Genomic DNA, 23,799 nt, shown 5'->3' with positions numbered 1-23,799 from the left:
CCCCGCGAGAGCTCCGGGGCCTGCGCTCGTACCAGGGACGGCGGGGGCGGAGCCGGCCTGGTGTCGGGGAGGATCAGGGCGTTTGTAGGGCGCAGGCGCGGGGTGCGCCTCCGGCCGGGGGAGGGATGCAGAGGAAGCGACGGCCGGGGGTTTGTTTGGGTTGTGGGCGGTACGTGCACAGCCCGGGAAAAGCGGGAAATGGCGGCGCCGAGCGCGGGGTCCCGGGCCAGCCTGCAGCAAAAGGGGCTGCTGGCCGCTGACAGGGGGCGCAGGTGAGTGGGCGAGGGTCTCAGGGGGGGTTGATGGGGAACAGGAGAGGAGAACGCGGGTCCCCTCGGGGCCTCTGCAGACAGCCGAGCCCACCCTGCTGGCCCAGCCGAGACCCCGTACGACCCGAGCCCCGGCACGTTCTCGCCCGGGCCTCTCGGCCTTGTCGACTCGCAGGCTTTGTCCAGCCCCGCGGGGCCCCGAGTGAGGGTCCCTCTCTCTGGTGCTGCTCTGGGCGCCGCATCCTCTCCCCCGGCTGCCTCGGAGGAGCACGTCCTCTGCCCCGAGGCGCTCGAGCTGTCCGGGCTGGATCGACTGTGTCCGAACCCGCTTGGCTTTGCGCATGATGACGGCCGCACAGGCTTTGGGGTGCAGTTTGCGCAGCACGAGGGGCTCCCGGGGCTCCCTGTAGGACTTGCGTGCCCACGTCTTTGTTCCGTGGCGGACGTCGCCCAGGAGGACGTGTCTTAGTGCTCTCTGGTCCAGACCCAGCAGAATAACGTGGGACGTCGGTACGGGAACCTTGAGGACATCAAGACTTTAGGATTCTTCTGCCCTTCGCGTTCTCTCCTCCCCCCTCCCCTGCGAAGTGTGTCCTTAAGTTTTGGATGATTGGCCACTGTGGGAGAGTTAAAATGTAAGGCTGTGCTCGAAGGAGCAAGTGTGCAGAGAGAAGACAGTCCTTCGGGTTCAAACTCAGGGTGTCGGGTGAAGATTCAGGGCTAGAACTTGAGGGTTAGTTGGGGAGTGAATTACTGAGTTCTGAGTGTGCATGCGATGGCCCAGGACTGGCTAGTGAGGGGAGTGCAGTCAGGGGAGGGAGGCCCGAGGTCCCCCCCCAGGACAGGCTGGTGAGGGGAGTGCAGTCAGGGGAGGGAGGCCCGAGGTCCCCCCCCCAGGACAGGCTAGTGAGGGGAGTGCAGTCAGGGGAGGGAGGCCCGAGGTCCCCCCAGAACAGGCTAGTGAGGGGAGTGCAGTGTCAGGGGAGGGAGGCCCGAGGTCCCCCCCAGGACAGGCTAGTGAGGGGAGTGCAGTCAGGGGAGGGAGGCCCGAGGTCCCCTCCAGGACAGGCTGGTGAGGGGAGTGCAGTCAGGGGAGGGAGGCCCGAGGTCCCCCCCAGGACAGGCTAGTGAGGGGAGTGCAGTCAGGGGAGGGAGGCCCGAGGTCCCCCCAGAACAGGCTGGTGAGGGGAGTGCAGTCAGGGGAGGGAGGCCCGAGGTCCCCCCCAGGACAGGCTGGTGAGGGGAGTGCAGTCAGGGGAGGGAGGCCCGAGGTCCCCCCAGAACAGGCTGGTGAGGGGAGTGCAGTCAGGGGAGGGAGGCCCGAGGTCCCCCCCAGGACAGGCTAGTGAGGGGAGTGCAGTGTCAGGGGAGGGAGGCCCGAGGTCCCCCCAGGAGAGGCTAGTGAGGGGAGTGCAGTCAGGGGAGGGAGGCCCGAGGTCCCCCCCAGGACAGGCTAGTGAGGGGAGTGCAGTCAGGGGAGGGAGGCCCGAGGTCCCCCCCAGGACAGGCTAGTGAGGGGAGTGCAGTCAGGGGAGGGAGGCCCGAGGTCCCCCCCAGGACAGGCTAGTGAGGGGAGTGCAGTGTCAGGGGAGGGCAGGCCCGAGTCCCCCCCCCCCAGGACAGGCTAGTGAGGGGAGTGCAGTGTCAGGGGAGGGAGGTCCGAGGTCCCCCCCAGGACAGGCTGGTGAGGGGAGTGCAGTCAGGGGAGGGAGGCCCGAGGTCCCCCCAGGAAGGCTAGTGAGGGGAGTGCAGTGTCAGGGGAGGGAGGCCCGAGGTCCCCCCCAGGACAGGCTAGTGAGGGGAGTGCAGTGTCAGGGGAGGGAGACCCGAGGTCCCCCCAGGACAGGCTAGTGAGGGGAGTGCAGTGTCAGGGGAGGGAGGCCCTAGGTTCTCCCCCCCAGGAGAGGCTAGTGAGGGGAGTGCAGTGTCAGGGGAGGGAGGCCCGAGGTCCCCCCAGGAGAGGCTAGTGAGGGGAGTGCAGTGTCAGGGGAGGGAGGCCCGAGGTCCCCCCAGGACAGGCTAATGAGGGGAGTGCAGTCAGGGGAGGGAGGCCCGAGGTCCCCCCCCCAGGACAGGCTAGTGAGGGGAGTGCAGTCAGGGGAGGGAGGCCCGAGGTCCCCCCCAGGACAGGCTAGTGAGGGGAGTGCAGTGTCAGGGGAGGGCAGGCCCGAGTCCCCCCCCCCCAGGACAGGCTAGTGAGGGGAGTGCAGTGTCAGGGGAGGGAGGTCCGAGGTCCCCCCCAGGACAGGCTGGTGAGGGGAGTGCAGTCAGGGGAGGGAGGCCCGAGGTCCCCCCAGGAAGGCTAGTGAGGGGAGTGCAGTGTCAGGGGAGGGAGGCCCGAGGTCCCCCCCAGGACAGGCTAGTGAGGGGAGTGCAGTGTCAGGGGAGGGAGACCCGAGGTCCCCCCAGGACAGGCTAGTGAGGGGAGTGCAGTTCTCCCCCCCAGGAGAGGCTAGTGAGGGGAGTGCAGTCAGGGGAGGGAGGCCCGAGGTCCCCCCAGGAGAGGCTAGTGAGGGGAGTGCAGTGTCAGGGGAGGGAGGCCCGAGGTCCCCCCAGGACAGGCTAATGAGGGGAGTGCAGTCAGGGGAGGGAGGCCCGAGGTCCCCCCCCCAGGACAGGCTAGTGAGGGGAGTGCAGTCAGGGGAGGGAGGCCCGAGGTCCCCCCCAGGACAGGCTAGTGAGGGGAGTGCAGTGTCAGGGGAGGGAGGCCCGAGTCCCCCCCCCCCAGGACAGGCTAGTGAGGGGAGTGCAGTCAGGGGAGGGAGGCCCGAGGTCTCCCCCAGGACAGGCTGGTGAGGGGAGTGCAGTCAGGGGAGGGAGGCCCGAGGTCCCCCCAGAACAGGCTGGTGAGGGGAGTGCAGTCAGGGGAGGGAGGCCCGAGGTCCCCCCCAGGACAGGCTAGTGAGGGGAGTGCAGTGTCAGGGGAGGGAGGCCCGAGGTCCCCCCAGGAGAGGCTAGTGAGGGGAGTGCAGTCAGGGGAGGGAGGCCAAGGGTCCCCCCCAGGACAGGCTAGTGAGGGGAGTGCAGTCAGGGGAGGGAGGCCCGAGGTCTCCCCAGAACAGGCTAGTGAGGGGAGTGCAGTGTCAGGGGAGGGAGGCCCGAGGTCCCCCCCAGGACAGGCTAGTGAGGGGAGTGCAGTGTCAGGGGAGGGAGGCCCGAGGTCCCCCCCAGGACAGGCTGGTGAGGGGAGTGCAGTCAGGGGAGGGAGGCCCGAGGTCCCCCCAGAACAGGCTGGTGAGGGGAGTGCAGTCAGGGGAGGGAGGTATGAGGTCCCACCCAGGGCAGGCTAGTGAGGGGAGTGCAGTGTCAGGGGAGGGAGGCCCGAGGTCCCCCCCAGGACAGGCTGGTGAGGGGAGTGCAGTCAGGGGAGGGAGGCCCGAGGTCCCCCCAGAACAGGCTGGTGAGGGGAGTGCAGTCAGGGGAGGGAGGTATGAGGTCCACCCAGGACAGGCTAGTGAGGGGAGTGCAGTGTCAGGGGAGGGAGGCCCGAGGTCCCCCCCAGGACAGGCTGGTGAGGGGAGTGCAGTCAGGGGAGGGAGGCCCGAGGTCCCCCCAGAACAGGCTGGTGAGGGGAGTGCAGTCAGGGGAGGGAGGCCCGAGGTCCCCCCCAGGACAGGCTAGTGAGGGGAGTGCAGTGTCAGGGAAGGGAGGCCCGAGGTCCCCCCAGGAGAGGCTAGTGAGGGGAGTGCAGTCAGGGGAGGGAGGCCAGAGGTCCCCCCCAGGACAGGCTAGTGAGGGGAGTGCAGTCAGGGGAGGGAGGCCCGAGGTCCCCCCCCCAGGACAGGCTAGTGAGGGGAGTGCAATCAGGGGAGGGAGGCCCGAGGTCCCCCCCAGGACAGGCTAGTGAGGGGAGTGCAGTGTCAGGGGAGGGAGGCCCGAGGTCCCCCCCAGGACAGGCTGGTGAGGGGAGTGCAGTCAGGGGAGGGAGGCCCGAGGTCCCCCCCAGGACAGGCTAGTGAGGGGAGTGCAGTGTCAGGGGAGGGAGGCCCGAGTCCCCCCCCCCCAGGACAGGCTAGTGAGGGGAGTGCAGTCAGGGGAGGGAGGCCCGAGGTCTCCCCCAGGACAGGCTGGTGAGGGGAGTGCAGTCAGGGGAGGGAGGCCCGAGGTCCCCCCCAGGACAGGCTGGTGAGGGGAGTGCAGTCAGGGGAGGGAGGCCCGAGGTCCCCCCCAGGACAGGCTAGTGAGGGGAGTGCAGTGTCAGGGGAGGGAGGCCCGAGTCCCCCCCCCCCAGGACAGGCTAGTGAGGGGAGTGCAGTCAGGGGAGGGAGGCCCGAGGTCTCCCCCAGGACAGGCTGGTGAGGGGAGTGCAGTCAGGGGAGGGAGGCCCGAGGTCCCCCCAGAACAGGCTGGTGAGGGGAGTGCAGTCAGGGGAGGGAGGCCCGAGGTCCCCCCCAGGACAGGCTAGTGAGGGGAGTGCAGTGTCAGGGGAGGGAGGCCCGAGGTCCCCCCAGGAGAGGCTAGTGAGGGGAGTGCAGTCAGGGGAGGGAGGCCAAGGGTCCCCCCCAGGACAGGCTAGTGAGGGGAGTGCAGTCAGGGGAGGGAGGCCCGAGGTCTCCCCAGAACAGGCTAGTGAGGGGAGTGCAGTGTCAGGGGAGGGAGGCCCGAGGTCCCCCCCAGGACAGGCTAGTGAGGGGAGTGCAGTGTCAGGGGAGGGAGGCCCGAGGTCCCCCCCAGGACAGGCTGGTGAGGGGAGTGCAGTCAGGGGAGGGAGGCCCGAGGTCCCCCCAGAACAGGCTGGTGAGGGGAGTGCAGTCAGGGGAGGGAGGTATGAGGTCCCACCCAGGGCAGGCTAGTGAGGGGAGTGCAGTGTCAGGGGAGGGAGGCCCGAGGTCCCCCCCAGGACAGGCTGGTGAGGGGAGTGCAGTCAGGGGAGGGAGGCCCGAGGTCCCCCCAGAACAGGCTGGTGAGGGGAGTGCAGTCAGGGGAGGGAGGTATGAGGTCCCACCCAGGGCAGGCTAGTGAGGGGAGTGCAGTCAGGGGAGGGAGGCCCGAGGTCCCCCCCAGGACAGGCTAGTGAGGGGAGTGCAGTGTCAGGGGAGGGCAGGCCCGAGTCCCCCCCCCCCAGGACAGGCTAGTGAGGGGAGTGCAGTGTCAGGGGAGGGAGGTCCGAGGTCCCCCCCAGGACAGGCTGGTGAGGGGAGTGCAGTCAGGGGAGGGAGGCCCGAGGTCCCCCCAGGAAGGCTAGTGAGGGGAGTGCAGTGTCAGGGGAGGGAGGCCCGAGGTCCCCCCCAGGACAGGCTAGTGAGGGGAGTGCAGTGTCAGGGGAGGGAGACCCGAGGTCCCCCCAGGACAGGCTAGTGAGGGGAGTGCAGTGTCAGGGGAGGGAGGCCCTAGGTTCTCCCCCCCAGGAGAGGCTAGTGAGGGGAGTGCAGTGTCAGGGGAGGGAGGCCCGAGGTCCCCCCAGGAGAGGCTAGTGAGGGGAGTGCAGTGTCAGGGGAGGGAGGCCCGAGGTCCCCCCAGGACAGGCTAATGAGGGGAGTGCAGTCAGGGGAGGGAGGCCCGAGGTCCCCCCCCCAGGACAGGCTAGTGAGGGGAGTGCAGTCAGGGGAGGGAGGCCCGAGGTCCCCCCCAGGACAGGCTAGTGAGGGGAGTGCAGTGTCAGGGGAGGGCAGGCCCGAGTCCCCCCCCCCCAGGACAGGCTAGTGAGGGGAGTGCAGTGTCAGGGGAGGGAGGTCCGAGGTCCCCCCCAGGACAGGCTGGTGAGGGGAGTGCAGTCAGGGGAGGGAGGCCCGAGGTCCCCCCAGGAAGGCTAGTGAGGGGAGTGCAGTGTCAGGGGAGGGAGGCCCGAGGTCCCCCCCAGGACAGGCTAGTGAGGGGAGTGCAGTGTCAGGGGAGGGAGACCCGAGGTCCCCCCAGGACAGGCTAGTGAGGGGAGTGCAGTGTCAGGGGAGGGAGGCCCTAGGTTCTCCCCCCCAGGAGAGGCTAGTGAGGGGAGTGCAGTCAGGGGAGGGAGGCCCGAGGTCCCCCCAGGAGAGGCTAGTGAGGGGAGTGCAGTGTCAGGGGAGGGAGGCCCGAGGTCCCCCCAGGACAGGCTAATGAGGGGAGTGCAGTCAGGGGAGGGAGGCCCGAGGTCCCCCCCCCAGGACAGGCTAGTGAGGGGAGTGCAGTCAGGGGAGGGAGGCCCGAGGTCCCCCCCAGGACAGGCTAGTGAGGGGAGTGCAGTGTCAGGGGAGGGAGGCCCGAGTCCCCCCCCCCCAGGACAGGCTAGTGAGGGGAGTGCAGTCAGGGGAGGGAGGCCCGAGGTCTCCCCCAGGACAGGCTGGTGAGGGGAGTGCAGTCAGGGGAGGGAGGCCCGAGGTCCCCCCAGAACAGGCTGGTGAGGGGAGTGCAGTCAGGGGAGGGAGGCCCGAGGTCCCCCCCAGGACAGGCTAGTGAGGGGAGTGCAGTGTCAGGGGAGGGAGGCCCGAGGTCCCCCCAGGAGAGGCTAGTGAGGGGAGTGCAGTCAGGGGAGGGAGGCCAAGGGTCCCCCCCAGGACAGGCTAGTGAGGGGAGTGCAGTCAGGGGAGGGAGGCCCGAGGTCTCCCCAGAACAGGCTAGTGAGGGGAGTGCAGTGTCAGGGGAGGGAGGCCCGAGGTCCCCCCCAGGACAGGCTAGTGAGGGGAGTGCAGTGTCAGGGGAGGGAGGCCCGAGGTCCCCCCCAGGACAGGCTGGTGAGGGGAGTGCAGTCAGGGGAGGGAGGCCCGAGGTCCCCCCAGAACAGGCTGGTGAGGGGAGTGCAGTCAGGGGAGGGAGGTATGAGGTCCCACCCAGGGCAGGCTAGTGAGGGGAGTGCAGTGTCAGGGGAGGGAGGCCCGAGGTCCCCCCCAGGACAGGCTGGTGAGGGGAGTGCAGTCAGGGGAGGGAGGCCCGAGGTCCCCCCAGAACAGGCTGGTGAGGGGAGTGCAGTCAGGGGAGGGAGGTATGAGGTCCACCCAGGACAGGCTAGTGAGGGGAGTGCAGTGTCAGGGGAGGGAGGCCCGAGGTCCCCCCCAGGACAGGCTGGTGAGGGGAGTGCAGTCAGGGGAGGGAGGCCCGAGGTCCCCCCAGAACAGGCTGGTGAGGGGAGTGCAGTCAGGGGAGGGAGGCCCGAGGTCCCCCCCAGGACAGGCTAGTGAGGGGAGTGCAGTGTCAGGGGAGGGAGGCCCGAGGTCCCCCCAGGAGAGGCTAGTGAGGGGAGTGCAGTCAGGGGAGGGAGGCCAGAGGTCCCCCCCAGGACAGGCTAGTGAGGGGAGTGCAGTCAGGGGAGGGAGGCCCGAGGTCCCCCCCCCAGGACAGGCTAGTGAGGGGAGTGCAATCAGGGGAGGGAGGCCCGAGGTCCCCCCCAGGACAGGCTAGTGAGGGGAGTGCAGTGTCAGGGGAGGGCAGGCCTGAGTCCCCCCCCCCCCCAAGGACAGGCTAGTGAGGGGAGTGCAGTGTCAGGGGAGGGAGGCCCGAGGTCCCCCCCAGGACAGGCTAGTGAGGGGAGTGCAGTCAGGGGAGGGAGGCCCGAGGTTCCCCCAGGAGAGGCTAGTGAGGGGAGTGCAGTGTCAGGGGAGGGAGACCCGAGGTCCCCCCAGGAGAGGCTAGTGAGGGGAGTGCAGTGTCAGGGGAGGGAGGCCCGAGGTCCCCCCAGGACAGGCTAATGAGGGGAGTGCAGTCAGGGGAGGGAGGCCCGAGGTCCCCCCTCCAGGACAGGCTAGTGAGGGGAGTGCAGTCAGGGGAGGGAGGCCCGAGGTCCCCCCCAGGACAGGCTAGTGAGGGGAGTGCAGTGTCAGGAGAGGGAGGCCCGAGTCCCCCCCCCCCAGGACAGGCTGGTGAGGGGAGTGCAGTGTCAGGGGAGGGAGGCTCGAGGTCTCCCCCAGGACAGGCTGGTGAGGGGAGTGCAGTCAGGGGAGGGAGGCCCGAGGTCCCCCCAGAACAGGCTGGTGAGGGGAGTGCAGTCAGGGGAGGGAGGCCCGAGGTCCCCCCCAGGACAGGCTAGTGAGGGGAGTGCAGTGTCAGGGGAGGGAGGCCCGAGGTCCCCCCCAGGACAGGCTAGTGAGGGGAGTGCAGTCAGGGGAGGGAGGCCCGAGGTCCCCCCAGGACAGGCTAGTGAGGGGAGTGCAGTGTCAGGGGAGGGCAGGCCCGAGTCCCCCCCCCCAAGGACAGGCTAGTGAGGGGAGTGCAGTGTCAGGGGAGGGAGGCCCGAGGTCCCCCCCAGGACAGGCTAGTGAGGGGAGTGCAGTGTCAGGGGAGGGAGGCCCTAGGTCCCCCCCCCCCCCAGGACAGGCTAGTGAGGGGAGTGCAGTGTCAGGGGAGGGAGACCCGAGGTCCCCCCAGGACAGGCTAGTGAGGGGAGTGCAGTGTCAGGGGAGGGAGGCCCTAGGTTCTCCCCCCCAGGACAGGCTAGTGAGGGGAGTGCAGTCAGGGGAGGGAGGCCCGAGGTCCCCCCCCCCCAGGACAGGCTAGTGAGGGGAGTGCAGTGTCAGGGGAGGGAGGCCCAAGGTCCCCCCAGGAGAGGCTAGTGAGGAGAGTGCAGTGTCAGGGGAGGGAGGCCCGAGGTCCCCCCAGGAGAGGCTAGTGAGGGGAGTGCAGTCAGGGGAGGGAGGCCCGAGGTCCCCCCCACAGGACAGGCTAGTGAGGGGAGTGCAGTCAGGGGAGGGAGGCCCGAGGTCCCCCCCAGGACAGGCTAGTGAGGGGAGTGCAGTGTCAGGGGAGGGAGGCCCGAGGTCCCCCCCAGGACAGGCTAGTGAGGGGAGTGCAGTCAGGGGAGGGAGGCCAGAGGTCCCCCCCAGGAAGCAGGAATCTGGTGGGCAGAGAGAGAACTGAGACTGGTGCTGGATACCTAGGGGAACTGGTTCAGGAGAGAACGCCGCTGGTAAACCGGAGGCAGAGGCCTGCTTACCTGTTTCATGATTGTTAGTGCTTTGATGTGCCTCAAGGTGAGTACTAAATGAGATTGTTGACTTGGGTGGATTTTGTTGGAGAGGTTTTTTACTGTAGGTTTGGGGTTGTTGGGAACACTTTGATTCTCGACTCTCGCAGGTACTCTGACTGTACCGTAACCAGTGTGTTTCTCTGAGCCCAGTGCATCCACCCTGGAGATGCGTGGTGTTTCCTTGACTTAAGGTGCATGTTTTTCTTTCGTCATGATCACATCTGTGAAATCAACATGCACCGTTAAATGGGTTTTAAATATATAAACTGAATCTATTATATCCCTTTCCCATTGCCATCAGGCTCTTTGTTAAAGCAGACTGGAGAACTCTGGACTTATGTGAATTAGGCACAGGTTATAAATCTTGGAAATGAGATTCTTTTAGTTCACGAACAGAAGCTTGAACTCTTTGCAAGTCAATACCAAAACTAAGCATCCTAGCAGTAAACACATCTCTAGTAAAATAAATTATCAAAATAATTTACCTTTACTTTCTTTAACTCTATAAATGAATTCAAGTCTTTTTGATTCTGTCATTGATATTTATTTGCTGTAATTCTGTCATAATTTCTGTTTACATCTTGAAGAATTCATTGTTTTTCATGTCATTTTGTCACAGGAACTTAACATTTTAAAAAACATGATTCATATTAATAGGTTAAGAGAGTGTCTGATTTTCCATTAAACCTGGCCACTGGCTTCAGTTTCTGTTATTGGATTAAATTGCTCCTTACTTGAGATCCTGTAAAGTTTTTTACGTCACGCTCAACAACCTATATAAGAAAAGGTACTTAACTTCCACCACTAGTCTCAATATTCACCATAGTTGAACATGGTCCACAAACGATTATATATCATTTCCTTAAGATCAGAGTGTAAGCGCTGGTACATCTTTGATTTTTAACCACTCAGTAGAATGTGCCCCATCTTGGTTACTGTAAGTCCTATTCTTGATTTTCCCACTCATTCCGCTCTTCCGTGCCAGGTCTTGGAGTTGACAGCTTTGCCCTCTACCTTTTATCTGTAGGATAACGGCAGTGTGTGGCATGCATCCAGACCATCAGGAAACTCTGAAAAAGAATCGAGTGGTGCTGGCCAAACAGCTGTTGCTAAGCGAACTGTTGGAACATCTCCTGGAGAAGGACATCATCACGCTGGAAATGAGGGAGCTCATCCAGGTATGGAGACGAGACGCCGCTCGGGCTGGTGGGTGGGAACGAGTGCGAGTCAGTGTGCAGAGGCTGCGCTGCCTTCTGAGGGGAGGGGAGCTGCCTCTCTGCCCTGGGGCACTGGACAGAAAAGATAGCTAACGCAATGGGAAGGGCTTCACTCGCATTTCTGTAAAAGGATTCCTTAGGAGGATGAGGATGTACTAGGAAGCTTAGGTGAAGAAATAGAATTACAGCTGCAGCAGTAAGTACATATGACGCCATGTTTTATTCCTTCTCCTTAGGCAAAAGTGGGGAGTTTCAGCCAGAATGTGGAACTGCTCAACCTGCTGCCCAAGAGGGGTCCCCAGGCTTTTGATGCCTTCTGTGTGGCACTGAGAGAGACCAAGCAGGGTCACCTGGAGGATCTGTTGCTCACAACCCTCTCTGGCCTTCAGCATGTGCTCCCACCGGTACGGAGCCTCACAGATGTGTCTTGGGCAGGGTTAGTTTGGCTAGAAATTTTTGAGACAGGGGTGGGGGAACTAGATTTTGTTTTGTTTGGATGGGGCCCATCATGGTGAGTCCTGATTTCTTACAGTTGAGCTGTGACTACGACTTGAGTCTCCCTTTCCCAGTGTGTGAGTCCTGTTCCCCTCACAAGCAGCCCCGCCTGTCGACAGGTGAGAATTGTGGGATAAAAGGGGTTCTCCAGATGGACTTCCCTTTTTTGGATTGTTACCTGATTTTGCCCTGAGACTGACTTTGTAAGGGGAGTAATTCAGTGAATTTGCCAGGGGCTAGCAGCACAGTTTAGAGAGGGCTTGTTTCCCTTCCAGCACAGATAATACTCTTGATGGTAACTGGCCCTTTGAACAACTTATATGGGTAGGAAATACTGGCCTGTCTTCTCAATAAGGCTGAATGAAAAAAGGCCATATTTGAGGCCACCAGCATAGCTGATTAGAACCAGTTTTGGTTTTTTGTTTTTTGTTTTTTGTTTTTTTTCAGATAGCCCATTCAGTCATTCAGTGGGGTGAGGGCCTGCCACTTGCAAGCCAAGTGCAAAGGACCCAGTGGTGAGCTAAAGCTAGCAGGGTCTCTACTCTCGGGGAGCTTACAGATGAGGGAGGGACACCAGTATTTTATCACAGCCCCAGGTCACAGCGGTGCACTAAGATTGATACTTAGGTTGTATGCTAGATGTTTGGCTTTCTGTCTACACCACAGAAACTGAGGAACGCTCCCTAGACAATGGAGATGGCCCTCCCTGTCTTCAGGTGAAGCCTTGCACTCCTGAGTTTTATCAAACACACTACCAGCTGGTGAGTCTTACATAATGACGAAGGGAAAAGATTTGAAATGAGATCCGCTTTTTTGGGCACCTGGACCTAGTGTGCATATGTTTCTGCCTTGTTAGAAAGTCTTTGCTGTTAAATTAGTGCCTTCTGCAGGCATTTGCTTTCATCTGGTGGGGCTCAGAAATGTCTGTCTAGGGGGAGTCATAGGTGATGTCACCAAGAAGCTCATGGTCTAACTGGCCTCCCCTCCCCAGGCATATAGGTTGCAGTCCCGGCCTCGTGGCCTGGCATTGGTGCTGAGCAATGTGCGCTTCACTGGAGAGAAAGATCTGGAATTTCGCTCTGGAGGGGATGTGGACCACAGTACTCTAATCGCCCTCTTCAAGCTTTTGGGCTACAACGTGCATGTTCTGCATGACCAGACTGCGCAGGTACCTGAGGCAGAAAAGACGGACATACCCATTAGAGGGCTGGGCAGTGCTTGGGACCAGGGCGTCTCCTGTTCCTGCTGGAATATGTCTTTGAAGCTATTTACTCCTGTGTTTTCACTCACTCTGTTAAGCCTCTCTCCTTGCAATCTAGTAAAAATAATTGGGGCCAGCCAGCTGTTTCAGTGTTGATGTCTCAGGGTGGCTGTGCTTCCGTGGGGTAGTAATAGTCCAGGGTTAGGTTCTCACTTTGACATGGTTAGAAACCTGACTCCCGATCACGCAGGAAATGAGGAGATGCTGAGATTCACCCTGACCAACTTGGGAAGGATATTCATAAGCTGGGACTACAACAGGGGACCCTGACTTCTTGGTTGGTGCTGCTACTTAGGAGTATAATTGTTGTTTAAAAGACTACTTTGGCAAATGTAAGTCTTGCAAATGTTTGCTAGAATTATCCATGTAAATGCTGTTTTATGGCAGTGTAATGGATTAACTCATTGTGTCTCTTCATCCTATATATAGGGAACTTATTTTTTTTTTTTTTTATTTTATTTATTTATTTTTTTGACAGGCAGAGTGGACAGTGAGAGAGAGAGACAGAGAGAAAGGTCTTCCTTTGCCATTGGTTTACCCTCCAATGGCCGCCGCGGCCGGCGTGCTGTGGCTGACACACCGCGCTGATCCGATGGCAGGAGCCAGGTACTTATCCTGGTCTCCCATGGGGTGCAGGGCCCAAGGACTTGGGCCATCCTCCACTGCACTCCCTGGCCACAGCAGAGAGCTGGCCTGGAAGAGGGGCAACCGGGACAGAATCCGGCGCCCCGACCGGGACTAGAACCTGGTGTGCCGGCACCACAAGGCGGAGGATTAGCCTAGTGAGCTGCGGCGCCAGCCCTATATAGGTAACTTATAAAGACTTAAACTGAGCATAAGTATGCCCCTTAGGTAAATATTAAAACAAAAGTAAATATGTCACTGAACTATTCACAGAATTATAAACTTGGAATGTATTGGCTGAAGAAAAGTACTATTATTCTGGAATCAAAGAGTTGATGTAAATTTACCAATAGGCTGTTACTGGTTTCAGAATATGAATCCTGAAGGTAACAGAGTCAGTAATGTAGCCTGGTAATTCAGGTTAACAAGGGCTGACCCATAGTGATTCGCTGGAATCTAGTCCAGAAGCAGTGCACCTTAAGATATAACTTGGGACCATGCAATTTCCCGTTAGCTAAACTTGCCTTTTGGGGTGTTAGTGAAATTAAAGTTTCCAAGTGATTCTCTTTGATCTGTTCAGATAAGGGTCATTGTTTTGTGTTTAGCATTGTTTATGGTTATCGTTTCTTTTTCTTAGCTGTCCTGCTTCTGTGCAAGTAATTATGTATTTGCTATACTTTTGGTAAGGCCAGTTTCATCAGGAGATACCTAGGTGTTGCTCTTCTCTTGCTATTTTTGCCGGCTTCCCAGTAATAGCCATGCAAAGTAAATCTACCCTCGCTTCAAAGCAGCGGCTGGAAGAGCTGCCTCCGTCACCAAGTTTTCAAGTGGGTTACGAGCTTTCCTAAAGACTGCTGCACATGAAGGGATCGAGGATAGGATATCCACCAGGGTTCTCACAGAAGGGGTCCTGGTAGAGGGCTGTCTAACAACATGCAGTGTGGGTGTGTTTTCTCAGGTTTTGACCTAACCATTCCTTTTACTCGAAATATATTAGGCCATGCTTTCCCAAATCGTATGCAGTTGATAGGGATTTTATATGCCTGGTAGACTGAATACTGAGTTGCCAGAACAGCTATATACTGCCATGTTTTTTCAGAGACATTCAGTAGATTAGATGATGAGTCTGTGAGCCCACTTCATGAATACTGTTTCCATGTATGTGAAACCTCATTGCAGATACAAGGACCTATTGGATTTTAATCCTCTGGTTACATTGTTCTGTAACTAAATTACAATAGAGTTAAATTTGAGCACTTTGTAATAGGAAACTAAGTTCACTCGCTACCAGCGATTTTTAAAATGTGGACTTTGAGTTCATGGTACTTCAGGTAGATGCAGGAGTCTGGGCGCCAGCAGAAAAGGAAGTGTGTCCTATTTCACTCCAAAGGGCCGAGCGAGACAGTGCCCTCCATGGTAGCCCAGAGGAAGAAATGCCTGGGCAGAAATGGAGGGAGTGAGGCCTAGGCTGGCCTGGAAGTGGAGAAGCTGCTCCAGAGGAAGGAGTGATGATGGCATCCTAGACACGGGCAGCAGTGCACTGCAGAGAAATGTGTGTGTCGTCGTTTGGTGCGTGGAGTCTCTGCTCGTGGTACCCCTTTGCATGGACTACTCCTTCACCGCGATCATTTGGTGAGCAAAGAAATGGAACCAAGAAAATTGGAATCCTTTCTCGTCAGACTTTTTTATGTTAGAGATACATTCCATTTAAAAACAGGAAGTAGTATGATCAGTCCTAGACAACCCTCTTGACAGTGTTGCAGAGAACACTGGTATTCCAGCTGCCTGAGTTATGTTTTCTGTTTTGTCTTTGTCATCAGATTCGCACTGCCTTGACTTCATGGGGTTGTTAGTTCTGTACTTGCCGTTTACCTTATTTGGGGGAGTCAGAGGCGTTTTAGAAGTGACAGATTTCTCTTTACCTTGTGATTTTGTTTTGTGACTTGGCATTGGGGTCATAGACTGCTTTGGATGATCTATGGGGCCTACCTGGAAAACAGCTACTCGTACGATCTTGCATATAACTTCAGAAGGTTCACGGGTTGCTCTCTTCACATGTTTGCCAAAGACACATCCAGGAGTTAAGAACCCTGCTATTTATAGAAGTATGGTAATTTTATCAAAAATAAGTTGCAGATCCTATTTAAAGCTGTGCTACTTGTGGAAAAATCCCCCCAAGTGATTAATTCCCGTTTACTGGTTCACTCTTAATTAGGTTCAAGTACAAACTGTGTGTTTGGGCTTTGTTGTTCTCTATTTACTGACCAAATTTCACTCAGTTAAAAATACTGATGAGTAGGTAGGTGCCCAAGTATGTTAACTCTTTCCAAAATCCTTTAACTATCGTTATGTTGAATTCTATTATGGTCAGCTCCAGAGGAGTCACAGTTAGGTATTCTCTTCAGATTACATGTTCTTGAAGCAAATGGTTATCTCTTAATTACCTTAAGATTCACATTACCATGGTTGGCTTCTGTTTGTATATCTCAGTTATCTGCAAACAGAGTACAGTCCTCAAGTTTTAACAGATCTGAGTCACCTGGAGGCATCGTAAAAAACGTTTGCCAGGGCCCAGGATTTCATATTGTAAAGTTCCTAGGCGGTGCTGCTGTTGCAGCTTCAGGCCCACATTTTGAGAACCACTGCAGCATGCCAAACAGGTATGCATTTTATTCGGGGTTGTATGTGGTGAATGTTGAAAACGTGTTGTGGAGGCCGGCGCCGCGGCTCAATAGGCTAATCCTCTGCCTTGCGGCGCCAGCACACTGGGGTTCTAGTCCCGGTCAGGGCGCCGGATTCTGTCCCGGTTGCCCCTCTTCCAGGCCAGCTCTCTGCTGTGGCCAGGGAGTGCAGTGGAGGATGGCCCAAGTCCTTGGGCCCTGCACCCCGTGGGAGACCAGGATAAGCACCTGGCTCCTGCCATCGGATCAGCGCGGTGCGCCGGCCGCAGTGCGCCAGCCGCGGCGGCCATTGGAGGGTGAACCAACGGCAAAGGAAGACCTTTCTCTCTGTCTCTCTCTCTCACTGTCCACTCTGCCTGTCAAAAAAAAAAAAAAAAAAAAGTGTTGTGGAATGGATCTGCTTAAATACCACATCCATCTTCATTGTATTTCAGCAGATTCATAATAAATAACCTTGTTTCCTCTCCATGTCAGATGAGAGAAAAGACCTGAACATTTTAAGATATAGAGGAAAATATGGTTTTAAAAATTTGGACCAGATTATTTCCTGTTAGGTACAACGTAACTTTGTGTTGGATGGCCCAGGTGCCTAAGGTGGTGGTATCTTACATGGCCAATTAGTGCAAGATAAACAGGATTCTTTAGTTGCTCTGCAAGTTGACCATTTCGTTGAGAAAACGATGACATTATGACTCTATATGTACATTATGTGCCAGTCACAGTATGAGTCCTTTCTATGAGATATCTCTGTCACAGACTTAGAGAATGTCTACTAGTAATTGTTTTCTTATGAAGTAGAACTTGGAGCCTTGAGGGACTAGGTAGCTTGTTCTCTTTGTGAACCAGGTCCAAAGCTAGATCCATGTGATCCTGGAGGCCATGTCCGTCGTCACTGCTCGGCAGTCCAGAGCCCAGCACTTGGGCTGACAGCACCGCTGTCTCTGAGTACTTAGCAACCCCAGGCAGCAGACTGCAGGAGTCCTGTTACCCTCCCCTGTCCTGATGCTGTTGACCCTCACAGAGCAGCAGAGTAGGTGTGTTACTCATTCAGTCTGAGCTCCGAGGTGGTCCTTGTGCCGTTTATGTACAAGAACGCTTGCTGTAATGAAATCCAGGAGTTCATAACCCGTGTCAGTGAGTCTGTGAACCTGTGGTCAGAGTTTGGGGTCTGAAGGCATGTGCATTTTTCTGGTGAGTCCATAGCTCCTCAGAGGGTCTCTGGGTTCTCTTGTCATTGCCACAGAAAATTGAGGAAACAATTTACCCTCCAGTAGCTTAAGGTTTCAGAGAGAAACCAAAGGTTGCCGCTTATACTGGTGCTGACCACAGTGAACAGCACTGAAAGGCGTCTGTCTTTCTTCTAGGAAATGCGAGAGAAACTGCAGAATTTCGCACAGTTACCTGCACACCGCGTCATGGACTCTTGCATAGTGGCACTCCTCTCGCACGGTGTCGAGGGTGGAATCTATGGTGTAGATGGCAAACTGCTCGAGGTGTGTGATCCTGTGGAGGCCAAGTGTTGACACCGGGACCCCTCACCCCCGCCTGTCCGTCTTTGCAGTCATGACTCCCCTTGTATGCGAGGACTTCTGCAGGCCCTGCTGTCTTAACCACCTCTCCTCCATTTCTTTTTGCAGCTGCAAGAGGTCTTTCGGCTCTTTGACAATGCCAACTGCCCAAGCCTGCAGAACAAGCCCAAGATGTTCTTCATCCAGGCCTGCCGCGGAGGTGAGTGCCCTGGCAGACCAGCACTTGGGTGGTGGCTCCTGGGCAGCCTCCCACCAGCTCTCACTTTCCTGTTTGCTCCTCTCAGGTGCTATTGGATCCCTTGGGCACCTCCTTCTGTTCACTGCTGCCACCGCCTCTCTTGCTCTGTAAGTGTCTCCCGATGCATGGGGTGTGCTGGGACTTGGGCAGCCCAAGGCTCTCAGGCTGGTCAGCTCTCTGTGCACCACCATATCCTGTCGTCAGGACTCTTGTTGGCGTCCGCCTCCTTTTCTGAGAAGTCTGGCTTTTCTGTGCTTATTAACTCTGATGTGCGTTCTTTGTTGCTACTCATGCTGGCTAAGGGTTTTCTGTCTGTCTTCTGTCCCCCTCACCTTATCTCCTTCCCTTTTTCTTTCTCCTCTCCCCTCCGCTTTCTCCTTTCTCCTGGTACTTCCTGTTCACCTGCACTTCACGCTCTCCTCCTTATTTCATGGACCATACAGGATAGCAGTACAGAACCGTGTCGGCCTGGGACTTTCTCTTTCCTTTTCTTTCCCTTCTCTCTCGGTTGCATGCAGTCTGCCCTACCCCGTCCAGAGCTGGGACTGCGTGATGAGGCCCAGATGATGCACGGGCATGCTTCTCACCCTGCAGGAAAACAGTTGTAATTAAGAGTTCTAACTTGAGAGTCGAGCTGTCTCTACCACTTAATAGCTATGTAAAGTTAGCAAAGTTATTGATGTCCCTCCCCCAGTTTCCTTGGCAAAGCGTGCTTGGTCATTATACCTACTTTATCAGCTGGTTGTGATGATTGACGGGAACTGTGCACTTCAGGGCTTCCTTAGCACTGTCCCTGGCTCCTAGTAAGTCCCCCAGAAATGCCAGATATAACTTTTAGCCTGATCAGTGTGCTCAAAGGACTTATGGTTTAGTTTAAAGGTCACTTTGTCCACACTGTTGTGTGGCCAGTGGCTAATTTTTTCTTTTTAAAGATTTATTTATTTATTTGAAAGTCAGAGTTACCCAGAGAGAGAAGGAAAGGCAGAGAGAGAGAGGGAGAGAGAGGTCTTCCATCCGCTGGTTCACTCCCCAGTTGGCCACAGTGGCCAGAGTTGTGCAAAGCCAGGAGCCAATAGCTTCTTCCAGGTCTCACACGCGAGTGCAGAGCCCCAAGGACCTGGGCCATCTTCTACTGCTGTCCCAGGCCATAGCAGAGAACTGGTCAGAAATGCAGCAGCCAGGACTCGAACTGGCACCTATATGGGATGCTGACACTATGGGCAGCAGCTTTACCTGCTATGCCACAGCGCTAGACCCCCCAGTTGCTAATATTATTAGCCTGTTAATCTAATGTCTCCACAGAGTATGTTGCTGAAGTTCTATGACGTGACTAGGACTATAGTCAGAACTATCAGAAAAGCAGAAGGCAATGTGCCCCTCTAAGGAGCCCATCAGTTACTCAGGACTAAAGCAGATATGCATGAGATTAGTTCAGAGGCCTTGCATAAGCAAAGGCAGAACACGTAACACCCAGACTGTATCTGAGAAAGGGTAGCCTAAGAATAGGATTTTAAAGTGAGATCCATTTGAAGGGATTTTGCAGGTAGGGTAAGGGTTATTTTGGACCCAGAATACTATGATTTATATAGAGGAGGAGACAGAGTCTTTCCTGGGAAAAGGGACAGGATAGCATGACAGGCACACAGATCTGAAAGGACACACAACGCCCAGATCTAATGAAGAGCTCATTATCTGGGTAAGTTGGAGTGAGGTACAGCTGATTACAAGCCTTTAGTCACGGCTGAGGTTTGGGTTAATAGTACAGAGCTGGTAGAAGTGTAAGTAAGAAAGACTGAGATGAATTTTTCTCCAGGAAGGTCTCCATGGCAGGGGCTACACTAAGGCAAGAGTGTCTGAGGGCAGCGACTTAGTTTTTCACTCACTGCTGTGGCCTCAGGCTTAGAGCACACCCTGACCCTCAGTAACACTTATAAATATTGAATGAATGGGTGACACACGGTAGCACTTATAAATATTGAATGAATGGGTGGAAGTCTGCCTATAAAAGTGTAGCAGTAGAGTGAAAGCAGATGAAAGGGTGTTGTGAAGAAAGAGCCCAACAGCATTTATTGATTAATAGCTCTGCTCTGAATTCAGGAGATGAGCTTGCCTGTCTGTTGAGGGACATATTTCTCTGGGCCTGTTTCCTTTAGGAGTCAAAATTTTCTCCTCCGGCATTCAGAGTTGTATACAGTATTGGACCTGTGTAGCTAGAAATTGCCCTGTCTGTAAATAATCTTGCTGTATCTCTCTAGCTTCTCTTTAAAAATTAAATCGTCCAAGGGATAACCAGTAGCCGGTTGTTTCTTTGTACACTTGCACTCGCCCATCTTCTGCTGTGTTTGGTTGATATAATTAACATCTGTGAAAGTGCTGCGCCTTGCTCCAGTTGACCAGCTCCTATTCTGGCCTGTAAGCTCCATAAGGACAGGAACTCTCTCTTTGCGAAATCCCTAGGGCTTAAAGTAAAGTAATACCTGGCAACATGGCGGTGGCCCCATACGCTGTTACTAAAGCAGTGAATCAGTCCTTTTCCCCACACCTCTTCAAACATCCCTTCCTGGTGAGCTCCTATGAATGTGGCATGGGGCAGAAGTGCTGTAAACAGCACTGTCTCTTCCCTTTGGTCTGTTGACCTGGGAGTCCTCCACCCACCACCAAAGTAAAAGAGCAGTGTCAAAAATAAGAATCTGCCTTGGGATATATAAGGCCTGGATCAAGATTTTAGGCTTGTGCTCAGGATGTGTTGAGACTCTACTGCTGAAGTTGTACAATGTTTTCTTTTCCCCCAATTCTTAGAAAATAAATTATTCCAATTTTAAGTTTTTCCTTTTTTAAAGTTCTCTTCGATCTTGGATGCTTATTATAACCCATGAAATTAAGGATTAAAATGACCTTGGGAAAAGCTGGTTACACTTTTATAATTTTTTGTCACATGGTTTGAACTTGATTCTTTCCTATGGCATACATGTAGTAATTGTATCTTTATTAACTTATTTTCTTATTTATGGAATAAAAATGTATAGTATTTGCATACTTCATTGAAAGCACTGTGACTTCCAGGTAAATTGCTGTTTGAACAAGCGAGTTGTGGACTCAGGAGTTTTGAATCTGTTTATAAAGGTTGTTTGATTTGGTGCTGTGTCTGTCTTACCCACAATGGGAAATGCTCCGATCTCCTCTGTGTGCATGACCCCCGACTGAAGGATGCACGCTGCAGAGTAATGACCTTTCTTTTTCTTCAACTCACCAGTCATAGATTGGAGACCACAGCTGAAAATGGCTCTTTCCAGTCAAGGTTTCAGGGATCTTGGGTTTGCCTGTGACAGGCCCAGGAAAGATGGGAGGAAGTAACATGTTTATCCATTCTGTCTGTCTTTCTACAGATGAAACTGATCGTGGGGTCGATCAGCAAGATGGAAAGAACCAGGCAGGATCCCCTGGGTGCGAGGAGAGTGATGCTGGGAAAGAGCCGCTGAAGATGAGGCTGCCCACTCGCTCGGACATGATCTGTGGCTATGCCTGCCTCAAAGGTATTTTGAGTTCCAAAGAAGTAAGATTATGCACTCCTAGACTCGGGTTCTCATGCAGGGGTCTGGGGGTGCAGCAGGGTGCCGTGGGTGTCTAGTTTGGGAAGTCAGCTGTGTCCTGCACACTGTGGCTAATGGTGTTCTGGATGCAGGGACTGCCGCCATGCGGAACACCAAGCGAGGTTCCTGGTACATTGAGGCACTCACTCAGGTGTTCGCCGAGAGGGCCTGTGACATGCATGTGGCCGACATGCTGGTTAAGGTAAGTCGGCTCAGGCTGGCTCCGCGAAGCTCTGCCTCTCCGCGGGCTGTTCTCCCTTTTCCTCCTTGGTGCTATTTTCGTCGTTTTACTGCTCTTCCTGTTGTGCGGCTTTCGTGAAAATACAGGATTCTCAGACTTTGGACCATTGGTTCTGCCCTTGCAGGTGAACGCCCTCATCAAGGAGCGTGAAGGCTACGCCCCCGGCACAGAGTTCCACCGGTGCAAGGAGATGTCTGAGTACTGTAGCACTCTGTGCCGGCACCTCTACCTGTTCCCAGGACACCCTCCCACGTGATGCCGCCTCCTCCTGCCAGCTGGAGGTGTGACAGAGCCCTTCTTCCTTCAGGATGCACCGTTTCTGTTTCCTCCCCCTCAGGGATATGGGAATCCCCAGTCTTGTTTCCTGTGCCCATCGTCTGGTGTCCGCCTTTGAACTTGACAGGCCAGTTCCTTTTGTGTGACGCTGTTTCCTCGCAGGGCTGACTGACTGGACTGCAGTCGAAGAGCCTGGCCAGGGACTTTATGGGAAGTGTTGTGGGGAGAGGGCATGAGTTCTTGCATGTTGTTCAGTTCCTGCCCCTAGGGCTTCCGTAGGGGCCAATTTGGGCATTGCTTTTTTTCCTTCAGTTCAGTGTCTCAGAGATCACCTGCTGTCTTCTTTTGTATCCCCAGTTGGCATTTTTGTGTGGCTTTGAAGAACCAGATGTGATTGGAGATGCGCCGTGTGTGTGTGGGAATGGCCTCTATGGAAGAACAGTCTTCCTAAAGCCCCCTTGGCTCTCCTGGGATCCAAGCATCCAGTCTTTTCAGCACAGGTTAGGGTCTGGATCCACACACCTGGACCTCATTGATCTTTGTCCCTGGAAAGCCTGAAGATCTCTTCATTGGTCATTCTTTCTGAGCTTTGTTACTGGACTCAGCCTTGTGGGGAGTATCGGTAGAAGGCCCTGGGGTGCTGCTGAGTCTCTCCCTATCTTCTTCTCTCCTGTGAAATGTCCCTCTACCCTTACTTTCCTCACTTCCACGCAGTCACCTGTACTCATGTCTGCAGTTCTGGAATTTTCTGCAGAAACGATCCCTTGCTGTTAGCTCTGTTACCTCTGTGTCACCCCTGCTTCCTGTCCTCCCTCTTTAGCAGCCACCACCGGCTGTGTCTCAGATACTCCTTCACTGGGTCATTTGGCCGCAGACATATGTATTTCGTTACTGTTTTGTGCTTCCGTGTTGCATTGCCCTTTGATCTTACGCAGCCTTGTCTCTTCTTTCTGCTTCAGTGAGGCTGTTGCTTCCACCTAGAAAGCTCTGCTTGTCTCTGCTAGTATGAAACTTGCCGATTCTTTAAGGCCTTTTTGTTTCTATCCTGCGCTCTTCTGTTTATCCTCTACAAATGTTAGGTGCAGGCTGGTTTCCGGCTTTCTAGTTTTTAAATTCAAAACTGATGATGTCATCCCGCCTGCCTGACCCTGACTTCCTATTACATCTCATAGAAAATCCAGACGCCTCACCCTGGTTCTCAGATCTGCTTCCTGCCTTCCCTCTGAGCCTCATTATGGTGATTTCTTGCTAAGCTCAGCCATGGGGGCCTCCTCTTAGCTTCTCAGACATGCTGAGCTCTTTCCTGCCCCCTCCAGGATGGCATCTGTATTTTTCAAATAATGGTTTAAATGCCACTTTTCTTGCGGAAGGCTTTCCAGGTCATTCTGTAAATAGTTTTCTCCTGTTTGTTACTACATCCTGTTTATTTCCTTCATTGCACTCACTGCAATTTGTAGTTATGGATTTGCATGTTTTACTGGTTCATTTTTCCTCCTGTGCTACCCTGTAAGCTCATGGGAAAAGAAACTTTGTCTCTTATTTACTAGTATGTGCCCAGTGCCTGGCACTTACGAGGCCTTGAATAAATGTTTGTTGAATGAAGAAAGCAAGTGGCCAACTCTGCTAGAATCATACTTTTTGACAAAATCTCCTTTTTGACAATATACATAATTTAGTATTTGTACTGTTTTTTCCTTGTGTTGTGTTTTTATCCACTGGTATCTGCAGCTCCTTGAAGAACTGTTGTGTGAGAGACAACTTCCTTCACATCTCCCGTGGTGCCTGGCAAAATGCGAGGCCTGTAGTAGTCAAGGTGCTCAATAAGTGTTTGTTCTGTGAGCCAAGAGATTTGAAGACTTGCTGCCAGGTCCAAGTCTGCATAGCATGGAGTTTTGAGTAATCCTGACCTTCCCACTTCCCACTGCCAGGTTTTTGTATTGCCATTGGGTGCCAAATAAATGCTTATATTTGTTACTGCTATGTGTCTTCTGTCTTTGTTTCTGTAGATATTCCGTCTTCTGACATCCACGTTTTTCCATTTTTTTAGCCTCTCACACTGCAACTTTCCCCACACCCTACAAGGCACACCTAGAGCTAAAGTCCATTATTTTGCACACATACACACACATGTGTGTGGGCCCATCTCAATTGGCATGGTCCTTGGATTTCTCAGTCTGTTGAGGAGGGAGAGTCATTAGCAAGCAGTGTTGGTGTTGGCTAATTTAGATTTTTAGGATGGAAGGTGAAGTAACAGATTGGGCTGGACTAGGAGGTTGAGAAGGCTGGGATAGAAGAGTGTGTTTCTCACCTGCTCCAAAGTAGATGTAAGGTTTTTTTAGAGTGAGCCTAGATTGTAAGCATAGGAGAGATGTATCTTAAGCAGTGGTCTGTGAGTTAGGGAATACTTGGTACATGCCTGGAGAGGCAAGTGTGCAGGTGCATTTGGGCTATGGGTTTAGTAGGAGGAAACTTTCATGGAAATGTTTGTGTAGGGAACAGCTGT

At 55.1% G+C, this 23,799-nt stretch overlaps 2 protein-coding genes across 5 annotated transcripts in view; both read left to right on the top strand.

Moving 5' to 3' along the window:
• The first annotated feature begins 10 nt into the window (after positions 1–10).
• CASP2 (caspase 2) lies at positions 11–23,274 on the top strand. Of its 4 annotated transcripts, XR_011387500.1 has the most exons (13): positions 49–272; positions 10,172–10,322; positions 10,598–10,765; positions 10,894–10,975; positions 11,523–11,617; positions 11,848–12,024; positions 12,308–12,449; positions 16,787–16,915; positions 17,060–17,150; positions 17,236–17,296; positions 20,576–20,722; positions 20,872–20,981; positions 21,145–21,796. XR_011387500.1 is itself a non-coding variant. In XM_002711952.5 (11 exons), exons 1-11 carry the CDS (start codon positions 199–201, stop codon positions 21,274–21,276), a joined length of 1,356 nt encoding a protein of 451 aa, XP_002711998.1. In that variant the 5' UTR covers positions 49–198; the 3' UTR covers positions 21,277–23,274. The 4 variants fall into 4 exon arrangements, 1 of the variants encoding a protein (XP_002711998.1); XR_011387498.1 differs by lacking the exon at positions 12,308–12,449 and having other exon boundaries at positions 11–272; positions 21,145–23,274; XR_011387499.1 differs by lacking the exon at positions 17,236–17,296 and having other exon boundaries at positions 21,145–23,274.
• CLCN1 (chloride voltage-gated channel 1) overlaps positions 16,736–23,799 on the top strand; it is a 45,754-nt gene continuing 38,690 nt past the window's right edge. Inside the window, exon 1 of the mRNA XM_002711951.5 lies at positions 16,736–16,750. The gene's annotated coding sequence lies outside the window, so the exon portion shown is untranslated. The remainder of the gene's footprint in view (positions 16,751–23,799) is intronic.

The sequence above is a fragment of the Oryctolagus cuniculus genome, chromosome 3 (assembly GCF_964237555.1).
Source record: "Oryctolagus cuniculus chromosome 3, mOryCun1.1, whole genome shotgun sequence".
In the NCBI taxonomy this organism is placed as follows: domain Eukaryota; kingdom Metazoa; phylum Chordata; class Mammalia; order Lagomorpha; family Leporidae; genus Oryctolagus; species Oryctolagus cuniculus.
Note: the sequence above shows the minus strand (reverse complement) of the source record. Positions and strands in the feature narration are given on the sequence as shown.